The following is an 18,044-nucleotide window of genomic DNA, read 5'->3' on the forward strand; positions in this document are numbered from 1 at the left end:
AAGCAAAACTGCTAGTGCTGATCGTAATCATCTCTTCTCCTTACCAAGGATGGTACTTCCGGTAAGTGGCTCTGGCTGGTATCTCACTGTGTTCCCTGGCCCCTCCCAACCCACTTCTATTGAAATGTATGCAGGTCATGTAGTTTTATTCCTCCTTCATGCAGCCAGTTTGCAACTCCTCCCCTACTTTGCAGCTTGGCTGTAAGAAGGATGCTTCCTCACTCTCTTCTGCCACCTGCCATTCTCCAGTGCCTTGAAGCAAGTCAGATGAGGGACTCCCCATTAATATTTATGGTGCTGGGGAGATTGGCTGTGCAGAGGGAAGTGCCATGTTTCTTTCCTGAAGAACAGCTAAAGCAACATTGCAAGACAGAAGAAATAACACGAAAACTAGCTAGAGACAGCTTAACTAAACATCATTTGTACTAGGAGCTTTCTTTCTAAGAGTTGTGCTCTGTCAAGGGCAAAGCAAAGTTAGGCCTTCTAAATCTAGGAAAAACTTCGAGAATTCCAGTCCTCTCCAAGCGGCTCCTTTGCAGAAGAGGACACTGGCTTGCAATAAAGTCCGTTCTGAAAGGGGAATTTTCACTTGGGTCCTCTATCACTATGGGCAAGGACATACAAATGTCCAGGCAGGATAATATACGTAGGTTGACTGCCCAGGATTAATTTCATCACTGAATCCATTTCACATTTTAATATAAGCCCTTAGTAACTACCTAGTTTGGTGTATGTAGCAGTTGCTGCATCAGCCTTTCAGTTTTGAAGTCCTGACTTCAGAACTAGTTCTTGTATCCAGTCTAACAGGTCAGTGCAAGGAGCAGGTAACATTCAGGCTTGGGAACTGTTCCTGACAAGTGCTCACCCTGCCCCGCTCCACTTCCTTGGTTGTCATGACAATGACGTGACTGTTCTCTTGATACACCATGGCCCAGAAATCATTCACTGTTGTCTGCAGGCAGCCCTGGGTGGCTATATAGATCTTGCAGTGCTCCGAGTTCCTGCCATCTTCAGGGATGCCCTGAGGAGCAAAGGAGAGAAAAAAAAAAAAGCCATCAATCCAAGAGAGAGGAATTTAGAACTCCCTTAGTGCAGCCTTTAGCAGCAAAGCCAGGGCACCTTGCCTTGCAGGATTTCTGAGCTAGCTTATTTTCCTCTGAGCATCAGACCCGTGGACAGAAACCACTCTCATCACCAGCTTCTGAGCTGCTGACAAAATGATCTTCCTGCCTCCAGAGACCTTCATAATGAGTTGTGGTACACATTACTGAGCAGACTCCAGCCAGCAGGCAGCTGCAGAAGTTGCATGTGAACATGGCTGGAATGAAGAGACCCTGAAGGTTTCCCAAAGGGTGGTGCTTAAACACTGGAGCAGCACTGCTACAAATTCAGCTTCAAGCTGCTCTTAGCTTACAGAAGACAATTATAATTTGACCCCAGAGTTAATGATCAATAACAGAGAGCCTGGGTCAATCCACTAGGACTGCCTGAACAAGTAAAGAAAGGAGGGAACTGAGATAAATTCTTAGATCAAGAGCAAACAGGACATGGTGCAATTATGAAATTCCTTGGGACACAATAGAAAAATCAAGTGTTTGGCCTGAACCCAATGAAATAAAGTGGTTCCTGACAGGCTGATCCCTTCAGACTTACACTAGCTCTGCATGCACCCACCAGAAACACTGCACTGGGGTGAAGGCAACCCCCAGCCCCCAGCCATCGTCTCCCCCTTCCCAAGTACCTTGATATAGTTGGCATTGATGTAGTCTGACCCAGGCACGCTCTCATCTACGTCTCGAAGTGCCACCCGCGTGGTATCAACTGAACGAGAACAGAGTCCACAATGAACACAGGGGCACAGCTGTACCCAGAAGCATGAATGGGGTTTGCTGAGGGCACAGCAGGGCATCTGTGGTGGCTCCCAGCACAGGGTGCCATCACATGGGTAACTATTGCAAAAGAGGGAATGCAATGCTCTCGTAATGACGCTTAGCAGTATCCACACTGCCTGGCTCACAGCTATGCTGCCAGTCTAGTGATTTGGATGGAAATTATAGTGCTATATAGTATCCCAGACCACCCTGAGCTTCAGTTCCCCAGGGTTTTCTTTGGAAGCTCTAGCTCTGGCTCCATATGACTTTTTAACTAAACCTGAGCTCTGAGGCATATCTGGACTCACAGCACAAAGTGGAGAGCATTTCATCAGTTTCCTAGGCAAAAGGGAAGGACCAGGATAGAAAGGGGATGGAGAAGGCCATGAAGTAACTGGACCACTCTAACAGGATAGTGCCAACATCTTTCCAAATCAGCTATCAGCAGAAAGGTCTGCAGGTTTAATTAGCCCCAGAGGAAGCTGCAGGAAATGTGGGCGAGGAAAACAAAACAAAACTACAACAACAAAAACAGTGTTTCCTTACAGGGAAGGATGTTCTTGTAGCGATTCTTTGCCTTGTTCTCTGGCCGCTGTCCCTCCTTCCTGGGGTAGAGGAGCTTGCACTCTTGCTGCTGGAGCATCTGTTGGAGCAGAGCACATACAAACAAATGGTTCTGGGCAGACAGGGGAACTCAGAGGCAAAGGCAGAGGCTTTTTCAGATAACTGCTTGGCTTTGTAATGTAGAGAAGAGTGCAGAAAGGAAGCCAGGAAGCAGCTTGATAAGAAAATTAATGGGGGCAGAAGGCATAGGTTACTGTAGGGAACAAAAAAAGCACACAGTACTAGGAAGGAGAAACTGCTTTGGACATGAGAAAAAGCAATGAGAAAAAGGAGTGGGAAATAATTCAGTTAAACAGAAAAAATAAGGAAAGAAGGAGCAGAGTAGAGAGGAGCTCCACAGGCTAGAAAACCATGATACTCCCATGAAGATAAGAAGAGCCTCTCTTGTAGGCAGAAGTAGGACAGGACACAGCAGCATCCTGTACCTCAAACTCTTCCCAGAACCCTTGCTTGGCCTTCTCACTGTGATCTGCCATTTTGTTCAGCTCCTTCACTCTGTTTTCAATATTGGCTGCATTAATGCGTGTGGCGTTGAATGGCTGAAAAACAGATGAAGACAGAAATCACTTTCAATAATGAAAAGAGGATTTCCCCCTTGAAAAAAAATTCTTGAATCCCCGGAGTGTTGGCAGGAGTTGGGTCCATCCCTGAGGCCTTGAATGTAGGACCAGGGACTTTTCTTCCAATTGTGAAGTTGTACAAGCCCAGTAAATGGCCAGTAAGAGGTTCTGGGGCAGGGATTTCCCAAAGAGCAGGGGCAGATCTGTGGGCTCCTGCAGGAGCATAGGAAAGTCCAAAACCCACAACTGTACGCCACAGCAGCTATTACCTGCTTCAGATGAACCACAGCTCCAGATTTCTCCACCATTGGATTTTTCTTGTAGTGCTCCACCAGGTCTGTGAGTGTGTCAAACCTCTCTCCTCCTCCCACATCATACTTCCCATCTGGCTGCAGGAAAGAATAACATAAACACAGTGAGACTCAAATGTGCAGTTCCCAGCTTGGGTACCCATGAAGCTCCTGTCACAGAAGAGCAAGGACAGCACATTTCCCACCTGGTAGTGGATCATCACGTGGGTCACATGTGGTTTCCGGTCCCCAGTCTCCATCTTGTCCTCATTTGTCAGCACTGACAATACAAAGTCTCCTGGTTTGCTCTGACTCTCCCGCACCAGAAAGCTACCTGGTTTCCCCTTCTCTGTCAGGAGCTTTTCTGCCTCCTTGCCAGTGAGATGCCCATGGTACCACCTGGAGAGCAGAGACAGAGAGCAAGGTCAGCTCAGAAATGCACAGAGCACGACCTTTAGAGAAAAGCTGCACTTTCTGCTTGGGATGGCGTTCATGGGAGCTCCCAGTCTGACTGCCCTTCCCACCAGCACAACACCAACTCGAGTTATTTTAGAAATGGTCCCTAGTGACTTTCCCCCAACACTTTGCAATGTCACATCAATACTTCAGCCCGAGGCTGGAAGTGTCAGGATTTTGCTCAATTCTCCAGCCAAATGTTAAATGTTAATATTAAACTACAGTGTGATCTGGGGCAAGTCCATCAAGGGACAGGGTCCTGATGAAGTTCCAAAGATATAATTCTGGCAGATCTTACTAGAAGATGGCTATGTTTTCCTTTTTTTTTTTTTTTAAATATTAAAGAAAAGAAGAATACTTGGAGCCAGCAGGCTGTGGTAAGAGAATATCAAATGCAGAGCAGGGACAATGCTGACCGGGAACAAGATGCTTTGACATGGGTTGGGAACCGTTTTCCCCAGAAGAGTTCTCCTAGCTGTAGTTAGTGCTGTTTACCTCCCAGGTCACTACCCTTAGCTCAGGGTCTGACTCCCGGAAAGCACCGGGGGGGGGGCTTCTTTCTGTTTCTTCTAGCTGACTGAAAGCAGAAAAAGCCTGTCCATTTGCTCTGAGCTGCAAAGCCAGATTTTTCTGCTGCATGCAGGATGCCTCCCCACCACTCCAGCCCTGCCCATAAGCTGCAGCTCTGGCAGATGGTGATGACAACATGCTCGGCACGGAGTCAGGCAGGCTGTCCCGAGAAAGGCATCGCTCCAAAGGGACCTTCACTGTGAAGCCTGCCTCCCCCACCCCCCGCCCCAAACAACCCAGGGCTGGCTCAGCGGCTGCTGCGTGGTACCTGTCGACCCAGCTGCAAGGCTGAGAGCAGAGCAGACCCCATTACCTTCCTACCTGGAAGCCCTCCACACCACTCAGGAAGAGCCCTGTGGTTCCTGGAGGTCCTGTGGCCCAAAGGCAGCAGCAGGAAAGTACTGAAGAGGAGTGGTGGTCTGGGACCACAGGCTGGGAGCGGGGAGAGCAGAGCTTTGTGCTCACTTCTTCCCGGGCCTCACTGAGTGGGAGTAAGTTATGCCACCTTTTGGTCCGCGCACGTCCTGCATGCACATGCCTCTGTTTTCCAGCTGATCTCTCCATCTTTTTTCTTGGTCTACTGACATACTTATGCCACAGTCCCAGCAAAATGCAAGCTACCTGTGAGCTGGCTTGGTCAGAAGCCTGTAGCAGCCCTGCGACACCACCTCTTCTTGGGCATACCCTCCACAGCTCAAACTACAGCGCTGCTGTGCTAGCGCTGTACTCAAGCTAGGCAGTCCACCTGGCCTTTGCTGCACGGCAGCTCTACAAAGCAGCGTGCGTCTCAGCTATCTGCACAGCAGGTACCTGAGGCAGGAATGCCTCATGGTCTAACACATTGCAACAGCCTTCCATAGATATAAATAATAGTTTGGAGTGAAGCAGAGGGGGGTTTGGTTTGTTTGTTTTTGCCTTGGAGCTTTCAATCCCCACACTCCATCAACACTCAGCAGTGGCTCTGAGCAGATGCCACAGGGCCCCAGTTGGAAGATGCTGGGTCCTGGCTTGCCAGGCAAGCTGCCAAGAATTCAGGGGGGCTCAAAATAATATTCCAGGGACAATGTAATGGCAGCACATCATGTCTTGGCAACCTTGCCTAAGCGGACAAAGTTTATAGAACAGCAGTCAGTGATGCTGGGCCTTTCGAATCCCCAACCCGGCATGCTGCAAAGACAGCCACTTCAAGCCTGACTGGGAAGACCTCTAAAGAGCAAAATCATTTCCTGCAGGCTTGAGAAGGCATTAGGATCACAGGTCTGAGTTTTACTGCTGCAGGGAGCAGGACAGACCAGCTCTGGCGAGGTACCTCAGAGCCTGCTAACACCACCACTGCTGTTCAGGCCTGGGTCTTGGAAACACTGCTGTTCTGACGCATCCTGCTATATTCGGACACCACCGTCATTTCATATATTTACAGGACTTGGACCCTTTTTTCCCCTCCCTTCTCCCTGATGCCACTAGATGTGTGGTCTGAAAAAGAAACCTTTAGGGAGCTTACTTGCCAAACCAGACTTTCCTTGGCGGGAGAAGAGGGGGGAAACCCAGCTGAAGGGGGTTTCCACTTTTCCAGAGCTTCTGCTGATGTTAGCAGCTGCCTGTCCACTTTTCACACTGCAATCTAGAATGAGCAAAGAAACCTTCCTGGCAGCAAGGGAGCACATGAGCTGGAGGGACTTCCCAGCCCCTTGGCCGAGCCGGCTCACATGATAGCGTGAAAGGGAGTGCCTCTGCTCCATTTCAGGAAGTGAGACTGCAGCTTTGACTTATCCTGGCTGCTAAAGTTAGAGTAATTAGGGTCCTTCCATGGCATTGCCACCTGCCTGCCATTTCTGCTTCCAACCCACCATGTCAGCTGCAGCATATTACACTGGGCAAACTGAGGGGAAGGAAAGGGAAAGAAGGTGTCATTAGAGAGTCATGAGTGAAGGAGTGAAAAGAAGGTCACTAATGGGCTGGGGGAAACATCCTGAAGCAACCAGAGGTGAGCTGCTTTTTACAGTGAGTCAGAGAGATGTCCCTGTCAGACAACAGGGTGTCACCACCAGTATGAACAGTGGTTACAGACTTAGATGGGATGGAGAAAGATTTTTTTCAGGGCATTTCTACATCACCTTCCACAGGCAGACACAAGTCACTTGCATGTGTTTAGTTTCTTTTAAAACCAAAGCCATATACCTAGTGGACTACACTTACAGGACTGTTTGCAGGCAGGCAGACTTGTGCTGCTTAGGTTCCAAGCTTCCTGGAAGCTACAGCAAGCTTAATCGGCACATGGTGACACTGCACGAGTATCAGTTGTTTGGCCTCACTAATGTTTCCTAGCCAGCTTCTGGTCATCTCCGAGTGCAGAGCAGTTACGGAAGAATATCCCAGATACATGCAGCTTTTGGATCACGAAAGCTAAATCACACAAAACCACACTCTTGTTTCAGGCTCCTTTCCAAACCCAGGCTGGGTGCAGCAGTAGGTTCTGAGCCAGCTCGGAAGACAGCATCACCATGTGGGAACCATCAGGAGAGGCTGTTGGAGCCATGTAAGCTTACCTCTCTGAGGTGGGGTCCTGGCAGTTCAGAGGGTATTTCAGCTCGATGATATTGCTGTTCTTCTCCCTCAGCAGCCCCTGCTGCTCTGTGTAGTACTGCACCAGCTCTGCAAGGGTGGCAAACTTCTCCCCTCCGTACAGGTCATAGTAATCCCCTGTGTTCTGGATCTTAATGTGTGTCACCTCATCATTTCTCCTGAGGAAGGCAGGCAAACACAACAGTGCAAGCATGAGAGAATGGAAACCAGGAGAAATGTAGCACCAGCGTTCAGAGTCCAGGTGCATCTAGAACAATACCAACCTCTTTAAATTACACCATGCAATCTCCATTCACTCAGATGCTGCTCATGTTAACCACACTTTTATAGGTAGGAGTAGGTATGGAAACTCCTTGGCCAAGGTTATTCAGCCAAGAATTGACTCTATGCCTCTTAAGCTCCCAGCCCGCTCTGCCTCAGAGACAACCTCACACAGAGGAGGTGAATAATTCATTCTTTGCCATCCCCTCCACTTCCTAAAGCACTTGTCTTCTGGGCCAGATGAGGCTGTGACCTCACTCTGGTTTACAGTGAGCCCTTTTCTACACACAGAAGCAATTGCTATCATCTAATTAGCTTAAAAAAATAACAACAGTGTCCCAAATCAGTATATTGCCTAGCATTCACAAGCCTGTTTTCCCCCCTCTATAAACAGTATAGAAAGGGTTAATGCTTTCTCTTCCCCCCGCAGTGCCCCTCCAAGCCAGAAGGGTATATGGGTGGGACATTTATCAGCTTTCTCCAACAGCCCCCTTACTCCTGTAAAGTCCAGCCTCCTTCCTCAGAAGGCCACACTAACCTTTCCAAGAGACAGGTTAATGGCATTTTAAATGCACTTAGCAGCAGCCCCCCCGGAGCCTGGGAGGCATGGATGGAAGCCCATTGCTTGATGGATGAGCTGGGTCAGAGATAGATTTGTAAATCTGGTAAAAAAAGGAGAAATTTGCCCATGCTGAGCTGCTCACAGCCTCTTTCAATTTGTTGCCAAAGCAACCATGACAGTGAGATGCAGGAGACTCAAGGTGGTACTGGCAGCACATCAGGTCAGACAAGAAGAACCATTCTGTAGAGCGTGAAATTAGAAAGGCTTCAGTGGTCTGCGCACAAGGTTAAACAGAAGGAGGAGCTAGTTCCAAAGCAGAGCCTCTGGGGCTCTCAGTAGCAGTTCTGCCCCCCCATTTTACTATCTTTCTGCAACAGGGTACACCCTCACGACAAGACAGGCAATGCAGTAAAAGACTAGATTGATGGATGGTATTAGGTATCTAGTCCCAGCTCCACAAAACCATCTGTTGTTTAATTCCTTTTGACTGGAGGCACCACCTCCCTTGGAGTCTGGACCCTACTTCTTGATTTCAGAGACAGGTTAAAATCTGGCCCTCAAATGCAAGTGCTGGCATAAGGCTCTGTCTGCCTTAAGGGATGCTGGCACCGCTGCAGGAACACAGCCAGGCTGCATCAGCTCTGGGCCTGGATGTGCAGAACAGACTGTGTGCTATCATCATTTCATCGTGCTCGTCACTTGATAAGTTTCCTGGTGTCGTGCTAAGTCTGCACAGGGTTTACGGTGGTGCCATTATATTTACATACCTTGTGCAAATTCCTCTAGTCTAGACAAGCACTTGGAGCAACACCAGGGCAGCTGGATTCTCCTCTGCTGGAGGATACTGAGCTGCTTCTGTCCTGCCTTGCACATGCGAGACAGACTCACCTGGCTCCTCAGGTAAGGAGGGCAATGATTTGTAGTTCTTGGGACTTCCTGTGTAGTACCTCCCCTTAAAAACTACGCTGAACTATGCAATGCAATGGCTGTTGAAAGTTCATCTGAGAGGACTCTGCTGACTTTGCAGGAACTCCCTCTCCTGCAAGGCCTGCTGTGCTGCCTAGGAGCAGGAGCATCAGATTCAGTGAACCCAAGGTTGTACATCTGGAGCGCTGTGGGATGACTGGTGAAGGGTGCATGGAGCACAGAGGCACAGCAGCCAGGCTCACTACCATCCCTGGGATGCACTCATGTTACCCAGAGTTCTGGCTGCCTTTACATAACTACTGCCATGGATTTCGCAAATTCCACATATCTCTGGGTTTTTAATAGTCGTGACTTTTGGCATCTGAGGGGTTTATTTGTCATGTGAAAAGGCAGACTAAATGCTGACCATCCAATGAGATGTGCTAGAGTAAGCTTATCGGTTCACAGCAACAGTAGTTCAGCGACAATATGAGGCCAGGCTGGGACTGGGCAACGAGACCTCTCTGTGCTGAGCTTCCAATAGCCCACGGAAACATTAACAGAAGTGTGCTAACACAGCGACTGTGTGCTCCTCCTTCGGGCCTACCTTCACTAGAGACATGACTTCTAATTAGACTGCAACACTCTTAGCCACATTGAAGCCACAGTCACTACATGCCACATGGCTCTTCCTAAAACATTATCCTGACAGGTGGCATTATCCCCATTTGCTCCATCCCAGTTGCTTAAGAGCCAAGGTAGAACCAGTAATTCCAGTCTGTACTTACAGCCATTCTTGCATGCTTTGCCTGACTTGGGGAGGATACTGCGGTGATTTCAAATCACCTAATTCAGCAGTACTAATTCAGCAGAACCCACTAGAGTGCAAACAGCCTGACAGTATCCATAATGTCACCATCACCATGCATTAGCAACCTACAAAACCAGCAGCAGACTGGCAAACAGGCCTGAGCGGCAAAATCTGTATCTGGTTCTCGAATGGTCACCCTACACTTTGACAAAACGGTCTCAGAAACAGAACCCAACCGTACGCAGCAGGGAAAACTGCGGTGAGTGGCACTCCTGTGTATTTAGCGAGACACAGTTAACTTTTCCTGGTACAGACATCAAGCACGGCTCAGATCTGGCCCACCATGCCAATTCCAGCCCTCTTACAAGCAGAGACTTCAAAGTCTGGCAGTGTCTGCATCCAGGGTATGCACAGAACTCACTAGAAGGAAACCGGCTGTGAAATTCAGGACCTGGTCAGGGCTCTGATGACAATGCCTCCTCTCCAAGAGGAGCTGGCACATGAAGAGCTCTGGCCATTCCTGCCAGCAGCTGGACATGAAGAGTCTTTGTGCAGCACAGAAGGCACCAGACACATTCTGTGTTTTTGCCATTTGGCCAGAGGCTCAAAAGTTCCCTTCTTTCCACAGCTCCCCACCCCATCCCAACCCCATTAAAGACCTACAAAGGCTCAGTTCACAGAACTTCCCCGCCCCTACAAAGGCCTTCTAGCACTTCAGGAATGAAAAGCAAAGAGAAAAATCAGGGTCATTTATCCCATGAGCCCTCCAGGTCAAGCTAAGCACAAAGGCCATTGATTGATTCCTATTTCCCTCCATTTCTTCTCCTAAAGCTTGCGTCAACTCTACAGCTCTAAGCTGGGTAGCAGAACTGGATTCCACAAAATAGTGTCCTCAGTGCACTGCCTGAAGAAAGAAAGCACAAGGGAGATGCCCAGATACTCAGCTGCTTTGCGCCAGAAGGCATGGCTACCCTCTGACTAACAGAGGCACAGCTCTCGTACACGGATGCAGCACTGTTTGCTGGCAGAAGCTGGCTTCTTTGGCAGTTTCAGAGTCGGTCAGACAAGTGATGGCTGCCTTCATTCTCAGCTAAACTTCTTTTCACCATCAGACTTAATAGCAATCATCTACAGACTTTCAGCAGAGATCGGGGTGGCTTTGTGTTCGTGCTACAGGAACAGAGAAAAACCCCTGCTCTGCAAAGCAGATTGTACAAACAGGTATGAGGAATTAAAAAGGGGGAAGTAGGATTTGGATTTTTAATCTCATTATGCAGATGGACAACTCTAGCCCATAGAGACAAAGGGGCTCTTGCAAGATATCCCAAAGATAAAGGGAAAAGCCAAAACCTGAAACCAACCTGCTAAGTCTCACTTTAGTCCCACTTTTTCCACAAAACCATCCTTGCTCCCCCCCCCCCCCCCCCCCGGCACTCCTTCAGCATAGGAAATAGGTGCCATGGTGGAAAGTCCTGTCAAAGACTATCCTAAGCCTTTTTCAATACACAGGAGTGTAGGTGACTGCTAATGTTCAGGAGCAATTTTATACCACATTCAGGATAATTTGGAAGAAACTAATTCACCACCACCCAACACCATTAGCTATAAAATGAATCATGTTTCCCAAGCCCCTCCACTGCACACATTAAATACAAAATGAGAACATTTGTTGAAATTTTTTTAATTTGCAATAGTTATTGGAGTGGTTATTCCTTTTACAGTACAAATAAGACCAGTCTTTTGCAAACAGCACAACTCCCTTGCTAGCTATCCAGGAGGTTTTATAGATCCAAAATGTTCCAGTTGGTGAGTCTGAATCTAATGTTTTCAGTCCATACCGCATTGTCCAACAGTGTAGATGCAAACTGCTGTTCTTTGCAATGGAGTACAGTTAACAAGAAGAGGACGCGCCAAAAAAAGAAAAAAAAAGCAGACTTTTTTTGTCACTGAAGGCAGAACTACTGCTTTAAATGTCAGAAATACATTTGTCTGTTCTATCCCCAAAAGTTTTTTTGTCATGTGTTTTTTCTGCCTGCATCAGACAGACAGAAAACCTAGAACCTCACAGCATGCATGTGTGACCCTTTCTGACGAGCTGCAAAAACCAGCCCCAAAAACCCCAAATGTTCTCTATGCAAAACAGGAAGAGCCTCCCACAGGGTTTAGAAGCTTGGCTGAATATTTGGTTTCAATTAAATGATTGTCTGGGCTCACAGAAAAAAATTATTATCCACCAATACAAAAAGACAAAATCAATTGACATTTGCATGCATTTTCAGAGGTATGGCCAAGAGAATTCTAGGGATCAGGTATGGGTTTCAAACACTTCACACCGTGGACTATGGCTAGATGTCAACTTAAATTCATGACTGTCAGCACAAAGCAAGTCAGCTCACTGCCTGAGCCCTACTACGCACCTAAGGTGTCCAAAATAGAGCAACCATTTCAGCTGCAAGGCCAAGGATTGAAGGGATCCTTGGATCTGAATGGATCTGAAGCCATTGGTTGTTTTTTTTCTTTGGGGGTGGGGGAGGGGGAGAAAAATAAAAAGAACACTGGCTCAGTACTGCTGCATCACTCATGCATTTACCCAGACGCACATTCAGGCTACAATCTCTCTCTAGAGCCGAATTTACCTGGGATGGGAGAATGCTAGCTCCCAACCGTGCAGAAAGAACCACCACCAACGCGGCAGTCAGTGCTCCGAGTGAACCTCAGTATTGAAGGGATATAGTTAAAAGCATCTCTTCTTAAAGAGCCCACCACAGCAATTCAAGCTGGTGAAGGGTCGCTTGCAACATCTCCATTTTAGCCTCAGTTTGTCAGGCCCTGAGATGACAGCTGTGTTCTGGAACATGGATGTAATACGCTCAACATGCAACAGCAGCACATGGCTTTCTGCTCACCATGGCAACTTGGACAAGCATCTCCCACTTTAGGCACAAGTAAGTTATCCATTAGACAAAGGTCACAAGGCCTGAGTCAGTCTGAGCCAGCTAAAAGAGGACATGGGAGGGGGGCAGGGGAGTTAAAGATTAGCCAGGCATCACCTGCTCTCAGGTCTTTCATCTCCGAGAACCAGAGAGACCAGGGCATCCCTTCCCACCTCACACTTCCCAAATGCTGTGCAGGACAGCAGCAGACATCAGAGCACTCTACTTCCTGCTGCAGGGAGCAGGAAACATCCAAACTCTCAGACATGTCACACAGGCTCCTGGGAAGGCTCGGAGCATTCCCCGATCGCACATGCCCCAGCCCAAAGGCCCACAGAAACTGCTGAAGTGACTCAGTAATGCATTAGGAGGTGATGCACTTGCACGCAAGCGTGTTAGAAGCTCTGGAAGGGGCATAGAGACAAAGGACATCCATGACTTCACATCTCAGTGAAGTCATACACTGGCACTGTTTCCCTACAGGGCATTTATGCTTTTTGCATTCCTGAAGGTGCTTCCTGCCCCAGGCAAAAACACCCAGCCTTTTGCCAGTTTCTCCTGAAGCGAAACCCCTTTTGCCCTGGAAATGGATGTGAAGCACAGACCATTTGCCAATCATCTACCATCAAAAGGAGGCTTTCAGACTCCCCCACCATGCCAAATGTGTAAATAACAAATGCAAGTACAAGTAAGACAGAGGTATCTGTTAGCAATACATCTCAGGCTGAACTATCTACTTCCAAATAAATTCAAGCCATTCCAAGACAAAAGAAAGACTTAGCTGTCAGAGAAGAACATGCTTTCTTAAGGGAAAGAAAGTCTTGTGATGAAAGCACTTGGTCAAGATTTGATGATCTGGTTGCTGTTCAGTGCCTTCTCTGAAACTCCCAAGGTGACTGTGGAGTCTTCATTTGTTTCCTAGCTCTAACATGAAGTCAGTACTTCCTTAGCTGGCTGGTCTAGCTTGGAAAAGGCAGCCTCAGGGCCTGTCTCTCATTAAGTATTTGTACCACATTATAGGGCCTTAAAGGGCTGGTATAAGTGCTATTATGATAAGATACAAGGACAGTTGCTTTTGAAAAGAACCTCTTCCAAGACTTCAGTTCTTTTCCAGACCCAACTTCCTTCCTTCATCCCATCTGTATTGCCTGCAGGCAGCAACTCAACCACTGCAACACATTTATAGTATTGATTTACTCCTTTTATCAGGGTATATATTTTATAGGACATAAAATCCTCCTTGATCACATGTCTCACCCTGCATCCAGAGAGTATTTGTGCAGCCTTTTGCAAAAAATAAGAATAAAAAACAAATAAACAAAAAATCCAGTTAAGAATAGGGAAACCACTCTGGGAGAGAGTGCAACTCTCTAACAAGATTCTGTTACCCAGAAGCACTTCGTGTTGTATCCCATGAACCAAAATAAGATCTGTTCCCATAAATTGTGACCGAGTTACCAAGTACACAGGGTCTCTAACAGATAGTTCTCAACTGTCTTGGCACTTGCATTAGTGCTGTGGCAACAGGCCAAGAACCACTTCGGCAAACTTTCAACATGCCTTTTCCTTTTGTTCAAACTATTTACCCAGATCTGGCCAAACCTGTAAGAAGCTGCTCACTTTCTTCATAAGCGATTCTAAATATTTGGTCTTCGGAAAACATTCTCTGGCAGATCCAGGCACGCACTAAAGGCCTGACACATGGGACATTCCCTATGTGGCCTCCCACATTTCTCCCCCAGCCTTCACTTTCAAAAGGAGGCTTGTTCTCTTCAGAATCAGGTTTAAAATTTGGAAGACTGACTATAAAAAGCAAACCCAATACCAGCCCCTTCTGGAAAAGGAGATGTGACATCGCCTAGAGGACAGACTAGGCAGCTTTTACAACAGCCTATCAGGACTGCAAAATGCAAACAGACTCTGCTTGCACCCACCAAAAATCCCCTGACCAGCAGGCTCTGCTCCCAGCATCCAGAGCAGCTTCCATAGCAATCCTGCAAGCCCGGTTCCAGCTTACAGCCCCTTGCAGGTTGAGAAACTAAGGCATTCCTGGCATTATTCATAAATGGCCCCTTTCAGTGCCGGTTTTGTGAGCCACTGTAAAGAAAGCATTAAGTGTTGAAGTGCTGTCAGTTCCCTGGGCAGCCACCACTTCTCAACCTACAGAAGCCAATCCCTGCAACGAGGAACCTCTCCCACGTTAACTGATCCAGTGACGCAGAGCTATCTTATTATCCGAGTTGTGGCAACACTGAAATACCTCCAAAAGAGAGCAGTGCTGCAGCAACTGCATAGAACCAAAATGAGACAGCTCGCATGTAGGCACAGTGGATAATACTTCTGCCTCACTCCATCATCATTACACTTCAGCTGAAGTTGCCAGACCATTTTCCTTCCTGTACCCCTATTGATGTGCTCCACATGTTTGCTGGAGTGCCTAGGGAATGAGATAAGACCAGCCAGTAAATCCAAATTAAGCAGCTAGTACTGACACACCACTATCACACCAAACAAAGGCTTCTCAGAAACACAGCCCTCTTGGCACCGGACTATGGCAAGTGTATCTCATCTTCTAGGTGGAACAAGCTATTGTACTCATCTGCAAAGATGCCCCATGAAGGATCACATTTCAGAAGAAGGACTGATAAAAGGAGCCAGGAGAATCTAGAGATGGCCAATTACAAACTGCCAGCAGTTTGGACTTCAAGCTGAGGATTCTTCCAAGAATGTTTCCCTATTATTTTAAGCTCAGGAGAAATATCATTCATTCATTCCTTAACCATATCATGTCCTCTCCATGCAGCTTGCCTCCTTCTCTTCAGGGCTGAAAAAACAAAGCCCTGTGAAGGTTATTTGCTGCAATGGTGAAGTCTAAAAAGGTACACAAAGGGGAAGAAAAAAAGGGAAAGTAGACGCAGACTTTTGTGGAAACCTTCTCATAACTTCTGCAATATTAGTTCCTAGCCCTTCCTCAGGGACACATATCTGGATGTGCACCAGCACACAGGTCACTTGGTGTGTGGTCTAGTAAGCCAAAACTCCATCTCCGGCTTTCTTTTCAGCCCACATCCTCTCTGCAATTAAATGGAGCTGCCTTTTCCCTCATTGGTTTTCAGATATCCTTGAAGAAGCTGAAAGGGGTTTGGGAGAAGGAGGAAGAGGTTTTGGCTGTTTTCCTAAAGATACTTGCTCCCACAGACGCCTCCGTTTTGGGTGCTTTTAAAAAGATATTTGTGTTGTTTCCTTTGAAAGCCTTTTATTTCTGGAAAGAAAAAAAAAGACATACATACATATACACACACACACATATATAGCCCTGTCCAGTGCAGAGACAAAAAAGGGCTCTTTCTGTCAGGATAATACATTGTTCCATCTGTATGTGTGTGTAATGTAATGGAAAAAGTGGAAAACATTGGAGGAGGACAACAGCCTCAGTTTTCAGCCTTCATGGCACAAAGCTACTCATTCTCTTCTCTATTGCGTGTTGCAGCTCTAATTACCAAAAGCATTTATGCACATTTTTGGGGCCATCAATATCAGTGGGCAAGAGCACATTGCTCAGATGAAGCATGGCCAAAATTGCTCTACTAACCAGGGACTATCTCCAAGCAAAGTTACCATACCCAGGTGTATAGGACAACTCTTGCCTCAAGTCATGGAACAGAGAGATGTGATGAGCCAGTAAGCAGCAAGGACTTGTAGGTAAAAGCAGCCAATGAAGAAGAAGAAAAAAAAAGAACCTTTTTCCTTGTGTTCAATTCATGATGCCTCAAAACTCAATGCTTGGTCTCTAACCTTGTGCATGGTTTAACATGCTTTCCTGGAAACATGGTATGTGTCACAGCTTTGGTTTACTTTGAACTTATCACCCTGTTTGTGAGAGTTGGTCAAACTTTCCACTGGACTAAAACGTGCCAGTGAGTTGTGGCGGTATTGTTTAATACTATGATATTAAGGCAAACTGTATGGCTCTGCTCATAACTTGCACCTCTACTGCAGGGCAATATCCACGTATTAAGGGCGTTAATTGACTTGAGCTTATGATGAATACTATTATTAAACATTTACTGCAATACAAAGGTGTCCCTAGAGTATGAAGTGGTCCAGGACCCCCTCTGATAATCTGACACTCCCTTCTCCTGCTCTCTCTGCTTTCTGCCACAGAGAAAGGAGTAAAGAAATAATGGCAATGAAAACAGTGCTTTGGGGACTCCTTGGCCAGCAGTAGCTGTTTTACAGGAGGCCAAGTTTTTATCCACTCAGTCTTAACATGTGCCACAACTGGTGCAGGGAAGGTCATGGACCAGGACAGATGGAAGGTGACAATTGCAACAGCAGAAACGCACGTGGACTGTGACTGAGGCACAGGGATAGAGCTGGGGAAGAAAATTATGCAGAGTTGTGGAATGACTCCACAGCACAAGGAACAAGTGCAGTAATGCAGGTGTGGGAGTTGGCTCTCCCTGCAGAGCAATTTATCCTGCTATTTCAGGGTAATTATACTGCTAGTTGGGTATCTTTCCACATCATGACACTGTTGCACAGACAGGACTTGCATCTGGGCTTGCGCACTGCCTGGCTGAGCAGGTGCTGTCAGTACTTCACTTTATGATCAGACAACATCCTGACTTGCAAAATTACATGGAAAGAGATACTAAGCTCACACGAAGACAACCCCGTCTTACACGTATTGCCTTGCTGTCATAACTTGCTCAAGGCAGCTCTGTGCAACTAAGTATATTTTCCATTCTAATTAGACAGTATTTCCTGTCTCTCTCATTAACTCACAGCCACTTCTGACTGCAAGATTGTGGGTGAGCTAATGAAGTCAGATTCAAACACTCCCCACCTTGCCAACACACAGGAAAGCTGGACTTTTTTTTTCCCTGCTGCCTTGCTCCGCAACAGGAGCAGCTTCGGTCAGCCTGCGCTGCCTGACAGGCAAGGGGTCTGCCTGCTGGGTTTTATTGCCCAATACAAAAGGCAGCACATAATAAATAAGGTTCCAAATCCTCCCTCTTGCCAAAGCTAAGAATTGACTGCACTTTGCACACAGGGCAGAGAGGAGACCATGTTTCAAGTCCAGAGACAAATGCAAGGGGGAAGAAATAAGGCTGAGAAACATTTCATCTGAGCGGTTAAGACAGCAATGGGAGGGTAAAGCCTTACTGACATACAGCTCTGATCTGCAAGCAGCTCCCACACAACATGGTCGGGGGGAAGAGGAGCATGGGGAGGGACCAAGGCTCAAACACTGCTGGGTGTCGCTCACATCCTGTTAGATGTCAGCACCCTGCCAGGTGGAAACACTCTGTCCAGTCTGTTGTTTGCACAAAGCTTCTCTAAACATAGCGTAGGTAAAAGGATGTATAAACTCAATGGAGTTTCCTAAACAAAATGAGGGTTGTTTAAATTAAGAGGGGGGCAGAGGCAGGCAGAGGGGGGCAGAGATTTGTGTTACAAGTGCCTAGAGGAACCATTGCTGAGCTATTTCCCTCCAAGGCACCAGACGGGTGGCTCTCACTGAAGGAGGTCAAACCACTGCCTTGACCACGCAACCTCCCCCTTTTTATCTCAGGGACTCAGTGGTTGATGCTGCTCTGCCTCTTCCCTTTAG

At 47.2% G+C, this 18,044-nt stretch overlaps 1 protein-coding gene across 2 annotated transcripts in view; it reads right to left on the reverse strand.

Moving 5' to 3' along the window:
• The window catches only part of LOC106495554 (tyrosine-protein phosphatase non-receptor type 11-like), a 62,985-nt gene that overhangs the window by 6,615 nt on the left and 38,326 nt on the right, over nucleotides 1-18,044 (reverse strand). For both annotated transcript variants that reach the window (XM_067310961.1, XM_067310962.1), the window contains 7 exons: nucleotides 6,918-7,112; nucleotides 3,552-3,744; nucleotides 3,325-3,444; nucleotides 2,921-3,034; nucleotides 2,418-2,514; nucleotides 1,742-1,821; nucleotides 866-1,021 (listed from right to left, as the gene is read on the reverse strand). In XM_067310961.1, the coding sequence (XP_067167062.1) occupies nucleotides 866-1,021; nucleotides 1,742-1,821; nucleotides 2,418-2,514; nucleotides 2,921-3,034; nucleotides 3,325-3,444; nucleotides 3,552-3,744; nucleotides 6,918-7,112 (955 nt within the window). The remainder of the gene's footprint in view (nucleotides 1-865; nucleotides 1,022-1,741; nucleotides 1,822-2,417; nucleotides 2,515-2,920; nucleotides 3,035-3,324; nucleotides 3,445-3,551; nucleotides 3,745-6,917; nucleotides 7,113-18,044) is intronic.

This window comes from Apteryx mantelli, chromosome 26, assembly GCF_036417845.1.
Source record: "Apteryx mantelli isolate bAptMan1 chromosome 26, bAptMan1.hap1, whole genome shotgun sequence".
NCBI lineage: Eukaryota > Metazoa > Chordata > Aves > Apterygiformes > Apterygidae > Apteryx > Apteryx mantelli.